A 13,011-nucleotide genomic window follows, 5' to 3' on the forward strand; every position below is an offset into this window, starting at 1 on the left:
CTGTTTCCTGGTTTCCATCCCAGCCCTTTGTCTCACGTAGCACTGAGTCTTTTGTCACTTGAAATTTCTCATCTATTCATACATAATCTTCTTTCATGTGTGTCTTGCTTACTGAGAATTGATAGAGACAGTTCTCCTTACTCAGGAGCCGAGGTATTAAAAATAGCCAAAAAGCTATTTTTAATACCTCGATCTACACAAAATATTAAACTCTAACTATTATATAAGACATCGCAGTAACCCACAACAAATCACTCATAGTTTGCCATTTGTCTAATGTTACAGGATTTTAAAATGATTATTTATTAATTTATGGCACATTTATCCGAGAAGGTCTGATGAATTGTTTGGTTTTCCTTCTCTAGCGCCTTACTTCATATCTTTGTTCATTCAGACCACATATTCAGTGTTTGCATTTTATATGAGTATTTCCTTAATGTGATGCTTGACTGAATTTCAGAAGGAAGAACTTTATTTTGTAAGCTAGCAATGAAATGTTTTACAAACTGAGGCAAAGGTGCAAATTGAGTACATGTGAGGAAATAAAATGTTGTTGTTATTGACTATTTTGCCCAAAGGTAATTATGTTGTTAAAAGAATTTCATTCCAGTCTGATTGAAATTTAATTTCCATCAGCATTTCTTTGGGCTTTGCAACTTTTAATTGCAATTATTTAATGCTCTGAATGTTTACGTCAGCCGCAAAAAATGTTTGCAATGTCCTTGATTGAAGTTTCCTTCCTGGAAATTTGTTGCTGCTTTAGTGTTTCGACATTAGCAAAAAGAAACTAATGGATTGATAACTAAAAAGACAGCCCTGAAACCTCAGCCACACCCTGTGTGAACTATCTATAAAGATGGAGCAGCCGAACACCTGCTGCATCCAGCAAACACCTGGTACAACAGGTAAGCCTCCTCATATCATCTCCCTGCATGCTGAATCCTCTATGTAGGGAAATCCCAGATATCTGATTCTCTTTATGTGGATGTTGTCTGTTCAGCATTTTCATTGGGAGAAAAGTTAACATCCAGATGAACAGAATCAGCTGTTGGGTTGCCCATATCCCACTTATTTGCCTTTCTATTCCAGCAGTTACATTCATTGAAGTTCTTTTTTAAACAGTGCTGTTCAGATTTTGACTGTAGGTTAACTGCAGAGGACCAACATCATGACTCCAGCCTTTTTCTTCTCCGTCTGCCTGTCAATGACAGCCGTTTGTCTGGTAAGCTTGACTCTTCCAGCAAAGGCATTAAATGTTGTTCAACACTGCCGGCTTTTCTGTGAAAGTCATATAATTCTAACCGTCTGCTTAACAGGCATGGCTGCTTGTTATGAGCGTTTAAGCGTGACACAGTTGAAGTATTTTCACGTAATAGTTTTTGTTTGCCAACAATAACATTTGTCAGTGTGATTTCAAATGTGATTAAGAGTAAGTTGAAAATGTCTTGTTTTTTATTGCAGAGGGCTGCTGTCATTAGAAATATAACTGGTGCGTTCAGTGATGAAATACTTCCAATATATTGAGGTGTTTTTACAGTTTTTCTCCATTGGTTTGGCTCATTTCTTGAAACAGAAATTACATTCTCAAAACACTAAGATCATTTGGCAAAACACTCTTACAGTTTAGCACAACACTATAGCTCACCTGCAAAAGCTCATATCTCTTCCAAAACTGTTCACTCAGGCTTCAATCTAAATCCCTTTCTCATTTAAACAGTTAGTGTCTCCAAAATGGCAAAGATCCTTCTCAATAGCTTTGGCTCATTTCTCAACACAGATCGGACATTCTCATCATTCTTGGTGCTTTTGTCAAAATAAACCTGGATGGTTGATCACACCAACATGGTCCACCTGCAAAAGCTCATATCTCCCCTAAAACAGTTCACTCATGTGTCAAAACTACATTTCTTTCTAATCTGAATAGTCAGTGCCCCCAAAATGCATCGTCCCTTTGGCATTATGGGAGTACTGCCATACAAAATGTTTAGATGTTTTGTCACTATGGCAGAGGACCAACAATATGCAACAGAAAAGAGTAGCCTCCAAGGTTTGACATCAGATTGCACTCACACTACCAAGGAAATGATAACCATTTTTTATTTTTTTATTATTTTTTTTTATTGACACGCAAAGAAAGTTTCATACATATGTAAAAAGAAAATGTACATTACAGTAGTAAATTGTATGAACACAAAATCAAAAAACAAGGACTTATTCAGTGGTCGCTGTACTCATTCTCCCGCTGCACAGTGACTGGAATACTTCTCTAAACTGTATAAATTATGTAATTCCATAGTTTACAGTAATTTGTTCAATATATTTCTTGTCATATTTAGTATCAAAACATTCCACTAGTCCTCTCCACCTGCTAGTATAGACCTACCACTGGGCCGATGCACACAAAATCTCTACAGTAAGTTATACATTTTTTGCCTCACGCACAGTGCCCTGTCCTATACAACATATAATTCCATAATAGATTACATAGAGTACATACCTGTTTTCCCTGCGAAAGGTTTGGATGATGGAGGAGACTGTAGAGCGAGGCACATTAGGCTGCACTCGACAACCTGTCTCTGCCATTGTGAGGCCATGGTTTATGACATGACTATAATCGTGGCCCGAATTTCATTCGGGACACCACAGTGTCTTCTCGCTCCTCGGCCTCTTCCCCCTATTCCTCCACCACACATTCTCAGTCCTCCTCTTCTTCTTCTTCTTCCTCCTCTTCCTTGAGGAAGAACTTCCCCTTGTCCGTTTGCTTGGCCTTGTCTATCCATGTTCAGAGATCGGACTGGCTCTGGTCTGTGTTTGGCAGCACACAAACATGGAACACACCTGCGTGTGACACCTAGTTTCACCTGACTGTCAATGACTGTCATCAATTTATCAAATATTCAAAGAAATTCATATATGGTATTCATGGTATTATGTTCTTGACCAATTTTGACAATTGAACAGACGGTTGTGCATGCGAGTACTTATACAATGAAATCATGCTGACATGTTTTGGAGAGAATGATCATTAGACTGAGAATCAACTAATCAGTTTAGATCTACAAGATCTATTCATTTGGGAAATGTGCTAAATGTGGGCTAACTGTATAACTGTAGGCTACTTGTACTTAATCATTTGCAAAGATGCACTGAGACAATTGAGACATGTACTGAGGCATTTGCCATTTGATAAAATGAATGAGAAATGCCATTCTGTTGTGAACATTTGCCAAGAGGTTTGGAGGTTTGTCCATGTTATTTTGAGAATGTAATTTCTGTTTCAAGAAATGAGCCAAACCAATGGAGAAAAACTGTAATATATGGTATTCATGGTATTATGTTCTTGACCAATTTTGACAATTGAACAGACAGTTGTGCATGCGAGTACTTATACAATGAAATCATGCTGACATGTTTTGGAGGGAATGATCATTAGACTGAGAATCAACTAATCAGTTTAGATCTACAAGATCTATTCATTTGGAAAATGTGCTAAATGTGGACTAACTGTATAACTGTAGGCTACTTGTACTTAATCATTTGCAAAGATGCACTGAGACAATTGAGACATGTACTAAGGCATTTGCCATTTGATAAAATGAATGAGAAATGCCATTCTGTTGTGAACATTTGCCAAGAGGTTTGGAGGTTTGTCCATGTTATTTTGAGAATGTAATTTCTGTTTCAAGAAATGAGCCAAACCAATGGAGAAAAACTGTAATATAAGAGCTTAAAGTTAATCTGCTGGTTTCCTCTTGTATCCACAGATGAGTCTCTGGGCGCCTCAGCGATCATTGAAAAAGTCAATGCTAACTCAAGTAAGTGAAGATTTACAAAATAAAACTCTTTTTTGTTAACATATAAATTCTGGATGAAAATGAAAGATCCCTGAGAACTGACATGTTAACATACAATAGACTCCCAACAGACACAATGATCAATCAACCTTTTGGTCATTTACTGGCTTGTCTTAGTCAGCTGTTTTATTTGTGTTATTATCAAACATTGTAATTGTGCGATCAATAAAGTTGTTTGTTTTGACATAACTGAGCAAATGGCAGCCTAAGTATCGAGCATTTAACCACTCTCTGTTTGTTGTTCTGCAGCAAAAGTGTTGGTTCATGGTGACATTGTACCCACTACTACCAGGAATGCTGTTCCATGCACAGCCATTGGCTGCAAGTGGCCTAAAACTGGATCCTTTGTCTATGTACCTGTCTTCATTGGCACTGAATACAGTAAGCAGTACAAACTTTAACCATTAAACACAGACTTTATGAAAAGGAGAGATGGATAAAAATAGTTCAATAAAACCCATTATTATATAAATATATATAATATATATTTCAAGTGGTTTCCAAAAATACTGCTTTGTTAACTATGCTGTTTTAATGTCGGATTAACTAAAAAGCATTTAAACTGAAAAGTCATATTTGTATAAGTATGCTGAATTGATATCATACACAGATGCACACAATTTTCAAATTATGTTTTCATTTAATGTCACTTTCTCAATTTTTCTCTCTCATATATGTGGACAGACAGACAGAAGGACAGACAGACAGACAGACAGATAGATAGATAGATAGATAGATAGATAGATAGATAGATAGATAGATAGATAGATAGATAGATAGATCTTGGCGGCCCTGTCATTCCGATGGGAACTCAGAGATCCTCGAAGCAGCACAGATTCTAAATACTGTTTATGCTGCCAAGTTGAAATGGCTGAAACATATTGAAGATCCTGAATACTGAAGAAGCTCCTCATCAGACTCATATTTGAATCTGCAGGCAACCAAGAGCGCAACATCATCATCAATGCCCTAGTCACCTTCCATGCTTCCACCTGCGTCCGGTTTGTCTGGCGTACAAGCCAGACAGATTTCCTTCACTTCTTCTCTGGACAAGGGTGAGAATGCACTTGCTGTACTTAGACTGTACTTGTATTTATATGGCAGGACAGGACTGATACACCCACACCCTCAAAACCCTTCAAAAATGCAATTCTGAAAATGATTGCATTACAAATATTCTGTATGTGTCATCAAAACAGGTTCTTGAAGGACCATTCTGCATTGACCTTGTACTGTAAAATGTCCAGTTTTATTTTTGTTTGCTACTAGATGAAATTTATACTGTTGCATAGGAGTGTAAAGAGCATTATATTCATCTGCTCTTAATTATTTCACATACTATTTGGTCCACTAGTTCCAAAACTAGAGACTGGCACCTTCTAAGGCGAGTAGATGAATCTGGTGGGTTATTAGATGATTAAGGGACGACAAATGTTTAAAAATCTTCTGAGATTGATTTGACCGCTATCTGTTTATTTACTTTAGTTGATAATGGATATGTGTGTTTTTTATTTTAAAATATTATTTAAGATATTAAAGTACAAAAGCTTAAGTGTGGTTCGAGCAGTGTCTATAGAGCCACAGTGTCAAAGTCGGTCACATGATTACTGTCATTGCTTTTTTTGGTACTTTAGCCTTAGCATGACTAGCTGAAGGAGGAGGATGCACAGTGCTAGGCTATAGAACAGTCCATCTATTTTTTAAGTGATGTCATTGTGTATATCAGGTGTTATTCATACCTGGGCCGTCAGAGAGGAAGACAGGAAATCTCCCTACGGAGAAATGGTTGCTTGTTTCAGTCGACGGTGCAACATGAGGTTCTTCATGCTCTGGGCTTCCACCACGAGCAGGTCCGCTCTGACAGAGATCAGCATGTGAGGATCCTTACCGGGAACATCATCCCAGGTCAGCTGAACTACCCAAAACGTTGGTTACAGTTAACTTAGTACACAATGGGACATCCTCCTGTTTCACAGCAGTGTACATATTACAAGTAATGTGTGCTTTTCCAAACTCAGCACATAAAACACTGCAAGCGAGCACTGCATAGAAGATTTTGTTTGTATTTCTTTAGTCCCAAGACTATCAAACAAATGACCACAGGAGAGATTAGCTAGCATTTCGATGTATACATCTTCAAAGAGCTGAGACTGAAGACGGATTTGAAGTGGAAGCATATAAAAACATGTAATATTTTCTGGAAATTTCTGTTTAGGACAAGAGCACAACTTTGTGAAAGTGCAGACCAACAATTTGCGGACTCCCTATGACTTCAACTCTGTCATGCACTATGGCAGGTGAGCTGCTGTGTGAGATGGACTTTGTAAGGTTTTATATTCCCTTACATGTTTTGCATTTTCTGCAAGAAAATGTAATCCAGACTAACAAAAACATGCACACACTCAGTGGGGAATGGATTTTTAATGTTAAATACTTTATGGGCCCATTTTCTCCTCTGTTTTCCTAATATAACCGCGTATGTGTGTTTGTGTGCTGTTGTTTGTTCTTTTAGACTCGACTTCTCCAAGAATGGGCAGCCAACGATTGTTGCCAGGTCCAATCCTAATCTTAATTTTGGAAATGCTTTCCAAATGAGTGCCAATGACATTGCTCGTGTAAACAGGCTTTATGGATGCTGTGAGTAATTAAGACACACCCACAAAAAAGACATTTGCTATCTTTTTGTACGAAGCAAGTACTGATCGGAGTTGATTTTTTTTTCCTAACCAGAAACAGCAAGAAGTTGAAGGTTCAGCAAGAACCTTCAACTTTGCATCCAGATTCTTCAGATGCCCAAACACCAGCATTACACCAAGGAATTGGATCCACTATACTTAAAAATGATCAAAGAAACATAAAATGTGCTGCAAATATCACATTTAGAGAGTTGAAGTTCTGGGTCTTTGTTTTACGAGCTAAACGGCAGGCTTATATACCAGAGGGTGATGGTGTTATCTCGCTTTCTGTTGAGGTTTTCTCCCCTTTTGTTAGACTATAAACTATCATTAATGGATTTCTCAATCTGTGCAGTTTGATAATTAACTTTGTAACTGTAAATGATGCAGACATAGAACCAAACCTTGTGACTGCGACATGTCTCAAAACGTTTTGTTTGGCAAAACAGCAAAGTGAAAAAATATGTGAACAAAACAAAAAGTCAAATCTTTCATGGAATGATCATGACTGTTGTCTTACTCTATACATGACCAACATGTATCAACAAGATATAGTGTGTAGATATAGTCCAGTGTCACAAGTGTAAGAAGAAGAATCTTTCTTCTGATATTTTAAAAATCGATTTTTCTGACAATGTCTTCTAATTTCTCTTGCTTTTGTTTTTCGAGGGGTTTTATCTTTGGTTTGTTGTCTCTTTCTGTAAGAAGTGCTATCAAATAAAATTCCATATTTCAAGCAACAAGGGGCAGTATTGTTTCATTATTATATTTTAAGTTATTTTAGAAATATGTGTTTTGCTTAAAGTTGGACAGAATGTTACAGGTGCCTTTTTTAATGTGCAATAAATGTAACAAATTCACAAATACTACTACATAAATACATGTTCTGCATTTAAAATCCTACCAAACCATCAAAAACCTGAAACCAGAGAGTGGATCATGTCTCTTAAGATTAGAGTGCTACTTCTTCTTGTGTAGGGTGGAGTCAGTTCAGTGCAAGTGTTTAGATTGAGAAGATTAAAACACCCACAGACTTGAATATTCATTCAACTGTTATGAAACCTCAGTCATGCACACGCCTGAACAATGATCCGGCATTTGTTGCTGTAATTGTTTGTACTAGTTCATGCTGGCTTTGCCTGTCTGACTAAATAGCTATACAAGGAGCAAGCTGTCAAGCATGTTCAAAGGTGATGTTTAAGGAGCTGCTGGCTGCCAGCTTACCTTTTCTCCCTGTTTGCTGGTCTGATGATAAGTGAGGTAGGGTTGGGCATCATACTGTTCACGGTAATACCGGTATAATGTTGGGCAACGATAAGAAAATGAAATATGGCGATAGAATATGGGTAAAACGTGCATGCGCAGTGTCTTTGTTTACATACACACATGGCAGAAAAAGCATGGCGGCGACGCAGAATGAGAAGGGCGAAAGTGGATCATTGAATGAAACAGATGAACCAGAACTGGTTTGTAAAAATGCTGCAGCTTCAGTGGTGTGGAACTGGTTTAGCTTTCGTCCATCAGATACACAACAAAGCACTATTTTTGGTAGAGCATGCTAGCGGGCCGTCGTTATTACCATGTTGTTTGGAAAATACGGCGCACTTAAAATCAATCCTTTGATTTTTCTGAAAATCGACAGAGCCCCTTATAATCCCGTGTGCCTTATGTATGAACTCTGGTTGTGTTTACTGACCTCGAAACGATTTTATGTACACGGCGCTCGAAAATCTGTCAAATGTTTCAGTACGACTTTGCTAAGGTACGAAGCCTTGATGGATGGATTGTCGGAGCATTACGGCTATCGTAGGCGGAGCCTCGCGGAGTGATACGTACTATGCTTCAACATAATGTTACCGTATTGTGTGTGTATAACCTCTTTTTAAGTTTTGTGGATATTATACATGGTTATGCTGAGGATATGTCGGCCAGTTTCCACTGGAAATGCCTTTTGGTTAAACTGTCAGCGAGGAATTTGCATTTGCACTGTTACATTTTTATATAACTTTAATGCACATAAAAAACAGCTGCTTGTTTAAGTGAAAATACATTGATATGTTTTTTGCACTAATAAAGTTGTGGAGTTGTAAAGTATTTTGTCTTGTGTCAATTATATGGTCAGTTACATCGTTATCGCAAATTTTCAAATGTATATCGTGCTAAATATTTTTGGCCCTGCTCTAGTGAGAGGTATGGTTTCATCTGGCTTGATGGTTTAACCATAACAAAGGTTTAGACATCGAGGACACTTGGGGAACAAAAAGAATGAGCAGTGATAAATCTTGGAACAATGTTCAGCCGCAGTCTAAAAACATATTGCCAGAGCTTTGGTTCTCCAAGTTGCTTTGTGACCCACCTTCACTATGGTTCCTTCATTACATGCCATGTCCGACTCATGTCATAGCCATTGTTAGAGATGCCAATCTGTTTTGTGTTGGGGTGTTATATCTGCTCTCAGTTCTAGTGCTCTCTGCTAGTGTGACAGAGGCTTCCCTCTATGAGAGCGAGCCCAGGACACAAAGAGCTGGTTGCTTTCCTAAACACCTTAGTCCTGCCTAGATACATGTGTAATGCTCCAACAGGACAAAGTGAATTAAGCCAACACTGGCTCTCATCAGCAAATGGCTGTGGCTCAAAAGCGGACACTTCCATGCTTCCAATGCAGCTCACTCAGTTTTGAGTGACAGAGTCTTTAAGTCAATACACTAAGGTTTCAAAAGGCACCTCTGAGAGCCCCTTATAACCTGTGGGAAAATCCCAGGAGGAATCAACAGGCTAAGAGAAGGCCTCAGTGTGCGAGTCCCTTTCATTAACCTACTAATAAGAGAATGCTAGCAAGTTGGTGGAATGGCATTCATGTCTTGTTTGATGGTAAATGGTAAATGGACAGGTTCTTATATAGCGTTTTTCTACTCTTCTGGGAACTCAACCACTTTATACAACAAAAAAAACAAACTAAAAACGAGCAAAAAAATGATTTAAACATAAAAAATCACAAAGAAAGAATAATAGTTTCCACATCTGAACCAAAGAGTAAAACAGTGAAATGTGGATTATTGAATATTAGGTCTCTCTCCTCCAATCTCTGTTAGCTCATGACTTAATGATAGATCAACAAATCGATTTACTCTGCCTTATAGAAAAAAAGGGCCTCAGATCAGAAGTACCTGACTCCGTGGTATAATTCTCAAACGCGTAGCCTAAAGCAGATGACTCGTAAGCTGGAGAGGAAATGGCGTGTCACAAATTTAGAGGATCATCATTTAGCCTGGAGAAATAGTTTGTTGCTTTATAAGAAAGCCCTCCGCAAAGCCAGAACATCTTACTATTCGTCACTGATTGAAGAAAATAAGAACAACCCCAGGTTTCTCTTCAGCACTGTAGCCAGGCTGACAAACAGTCAGAGCTCTGTTGAGCCAACCATCCCTTTAACGTTAACTAGTAATGACTTCATGAACTTCTTCACGAATAAAATTTTAATCATTAGAGAAAGAATTACTCATAATCATGTCACAGATTTAACATTATCTACAGCTACAGGAGTGGGGTGGCACGGAAGACCCGAGCCTGGATCAGCCAGGGAAGGTGCTGGCCCGAATGGTGGCCAAACTCGTGGGCACACAACAGGAGCAGGCATATGACCAAGCATCATATGGAGGAGGAGAATCTGGCAGCTTGGATCTGGTCCTGGCTGGTACCACCGCAACCCCCACTGGCGGTCCCTGAAATCATGGAAGTGGCGGAAGTCCAGACTATTCTGACCAAGCTGCAGATGGAGGACGAGGCATGTGGGAGTCCTGCGAAGCTTGAGGTCAGTGTGCTGGCCAGAGTGGCCTCACCTACACCAGGGACCAGGACACCTGCCCAGCCACCTGCAAAGCTGCCTTTGGCTCATGACCATTCCTGCTTCACTGGACGCCATTGATGCTGGTCAAGCCTGACACCTGGAAGGTGTGCGTGTCGCTACCCGATCCGTACTGGAAACCCGATCGGTACCCCGCATGCGCAAATCTTACGTCACTTCCTGTCTTTGCCAACATTGCGACATTCAATATATTTGAATGATACGGTTAGCGCCCAGTTAGCTCCTAGCATTTCTCAACAGCTCTGCCTCCTTTTCGACTACCGGGACATTTAAACAATGGATAATCCGTTTACAAACAAATTCATGGTTTTCTCCTCAACAGAGAGCGTTCCCCGATTGAACAACAGTGCCGTAAAATAAGAAGAATGGCGCCTAATTACAGACTTAATAATATTGACTTAGCAATGTGTCACATGAAGATTCATCAGCCAGGTTAAGTGTTTACTGACAATTGACAGTGATAGCGGACATCATCATCACTATTCCAACAATCTTCTCCTCACAGACAAGCATAAACACACTCGACTATCACTAAATCAAATTTAACACGCATTTGAAATGACGAAAATTCAGTTTATAATAGGGTTCATTTGCTCGATCAGCAGGTGGCGGTATCCTCGTACACTGGGGAGTAAACTGCCATTAAACGAACAGAAGAAGAAGAAAACATCTGCACATGCGCGGTACGGATCGGGTAGACCCGATTTGTACGGTCCGACTTTGCACATGCGCAGTAAAGATCGGAGAGTCCTGATCCGTAACTATCGTTTTATTTTTAGTTTTTGTCTACATTATACTGAAATGCTTCATTATTGCAAACATTTTAAGATATACTTGTTATTCTTAACATCTTAACAGATACTCTGACTCGTAACTATCGTAAAATGCTTCGACCGGAAGTGGAAGCCATTCACACATGCGTGGTACGGATCGGGTTTCCGGTACGGATTTGGCAGTGACAGTGTGTTCATATTTCTAAGATTTTCAGGGCCGAGTACAATAACCTCAGTTTGATCTGAATTAAGAAGCAGAAAGTTAGCGGCCATCCAGGTCTTTATGTCTTTAAAACATTCGTGCAGTTTAACTCATTGGTGTGTGTTATCTGGCTTCATGGACAGATAGAGCTGGGTGTCATCTGCATAGCAGTGTAAATGTATGCTATGTCTTCTAATGATGCTGCCTAAGGGAAGCATGTATAATGTAAACAGAATTGGTCCTAGCACTGAACCCTGTGGAACTCCATAATTAACCTTAGTGTGTGAAGAGGACTCTCCATTTACATGTACAAACTGCAAACCACTGCAGCACAGTACCTGTAATACCTACAGCATGTTCTAATCGCTTTAATAGGATATTATGGTCGACAGTATCGAACGCTGCACTGAGGTCTAGCAGGACAAGCACAGAGATGAGTCCACTGTCAGAGGCCATAAGAAGATCATTTGTAACCTTCACTAAAGCTGTTTCTGTGCTGTGATGAGCTCTGAAACCAGACTGAAACTCTTCAAATAAACCATTCCTCTGCAGATGATCTGTTAGCTGTTTGACAGCTACTCTTTCAAGGATGTTTGATATAAAGGAAGGTTGGAGATTGGCCTATAATTAGCTAAGACTGCTGGGTCTAGAGATGCTTTTTGAGTAAAGGTTTAACTACAGCCAGCTTGAAGGCCTGTGGTACATAGCTGATTATTAGAGATAGGTTGATCATATTGTGAAAATTTTCTCTCTTTTCTGCTTGCAAAAATTCATAACGTGAGATTTAATTTTTCACATTCAGCACCTGTTATCTCGATCTCTACCCCATCTCAGCCCGTTATCTTGGATACTTTCTCTCCTGTTTCACTATCTGAGCTGGTGAAATTAGTGATTTTAGTAAAAGCATCCTCCTGTTCACTTGACATTGTACCTGCATCATTATTCAAAAATGTCTTCCAGTCTATTGGCCCATGTGTGCTCACTTTAATCAACTCTTCACTGGCGTCTGGTATAGTTCCAGTTTATTTTAAAAATGCTGCTATTCTCCCACTTTTAAAAAAACCTCAGCTAGACCCCTCTCTTTGGAGCAGCTACAGACCTATCTCTAAATTACCATTAATTGCTAAGCTTCTAGAAAAGGTTGTGGCTAAGCAGCTTATGGCAGCTCTAGATAAACATGGCATTTACGATAAGTTTCAGTCTGGTTTTCGTCAATTTCACTCCACGGAGACGGCTCTTCTTAGGGTCTCAAGTGATATCTTGATAAATAATGATGCAGGAAAATGCTCTGTTCTACTCATGTTGGACCTCACATCAGCCTTTGACACAGTTGACCATCACATCCTCATTGAAAGGCTGAAAAATTGGGTTGGTGTATCTGGAACTGCATTAGAGTGGTTCTCCTCTTATCTCCATCACCGATCCTTTTCTGTGGCAGTCTCCGATTTTAGGTCATCCTCTACCTCCCTTACTTACGGTGTCCCTCAAGGGTCAGTTTTGGGGCCTTTAATGTTTTTAATATATCTTCTCCCCCTCCAGCATATAATGGGCTCTTTTGAGGACATTTCTTATCACTGTTATGTGGCTAAGCTAAGCCCGATGTTATCTCGCTCTGAACTGGAGATTGCTATACATGCATTTT

The 13,011-nt window shown here is 39.3% G+C and overlaps 1 protein-coding gene and 1 long non-coding RNA gene across 2 annotated transcripts; both read left to right on the forward strand.

The window, feature by feature from the left end:
- The first annotated feature begins 827 nt into the window (after positions 1-827).
- LOC146490505 (high choriolytic enzyme 1-like) lies at positions 828-6,563 on the forward strand. Its single transcript, XM_085152973.1, has 8 exons — positions 828-1,222; positions 1,462-1,489; positions 3,765-3,815; positions 4,104-4,235; positions 4,792-4,909; positions 5,581-5,759; positions 6,070-6,151; positions 6,367-6,563. The coding sequence occupies exons 1-8, from the start codon at positions 1,169-1,171 to the stop codon at positions 6,497-6,499; spliced, it is 777 nt and encodes a 258-aa protein (XP_085009099.1). The 5' UTR covers positions 828-1,168; the 3' UTR covers positions 6,500-6,563.
- A 1,221-nt stretch (positions 6,564-7,784) lies between these two features.
- Positions 7,785-8,504, forward strand: LOC146490506 (uncharacterized). The gene is made up of 2 exons (XR_014872698.1): positions 7,785-7,882; positions 7,962-8,504. It is a non-coding gene; the product is annotated as an uncharacterized LOC146490506 (long non-coding RNA).
- The last annotated feature ends 4,507 nt before the right edge of the window (positions 8,505-13,011 follow it).

This window comes from Neolamprologus multifasciatus, unplaced genomic scaffold (assembly GCF_963576455.1).
Source record: "Neolamprologus multifasciatus unplaced genomic scaffold, fNeoMul1.2 chr03_unloc_1, whole genome shotgun sequence".
NCBI classification, from domain to species: domain Eukaryota; kingdom Metazoa; phylum Chordata; class Actinopteri; order Cichliformes; family Cichlidae; genus Neolamprologus; species Neolamprologus multifasciatus.

Bases quoted from the DNA above. Each gene is read 5' to 3' on its own strand.
- LOC146490505 (XM_085152973.1), top strand. From the start codon at position 1,169: ATGACTCCAGCCTTTTTCTTCTCCGTCTGCCTGTCAATGACAGCCGTT. The intron at 4,910-5,580 runs GTGAGAATGCAC...TGTGTATATCAG, and splicing joins CACTTCTTCTCTGGACAAGG to GTGTTATTCATACCTGGGCC. The intron at 6,152-6,366 runs GTGAGCTGCTGT...TTGTTCTTTTAG, and splicing joins TCTGTCATGCACTATGGCAG to ACTCGACTTCTCCAAGAATG.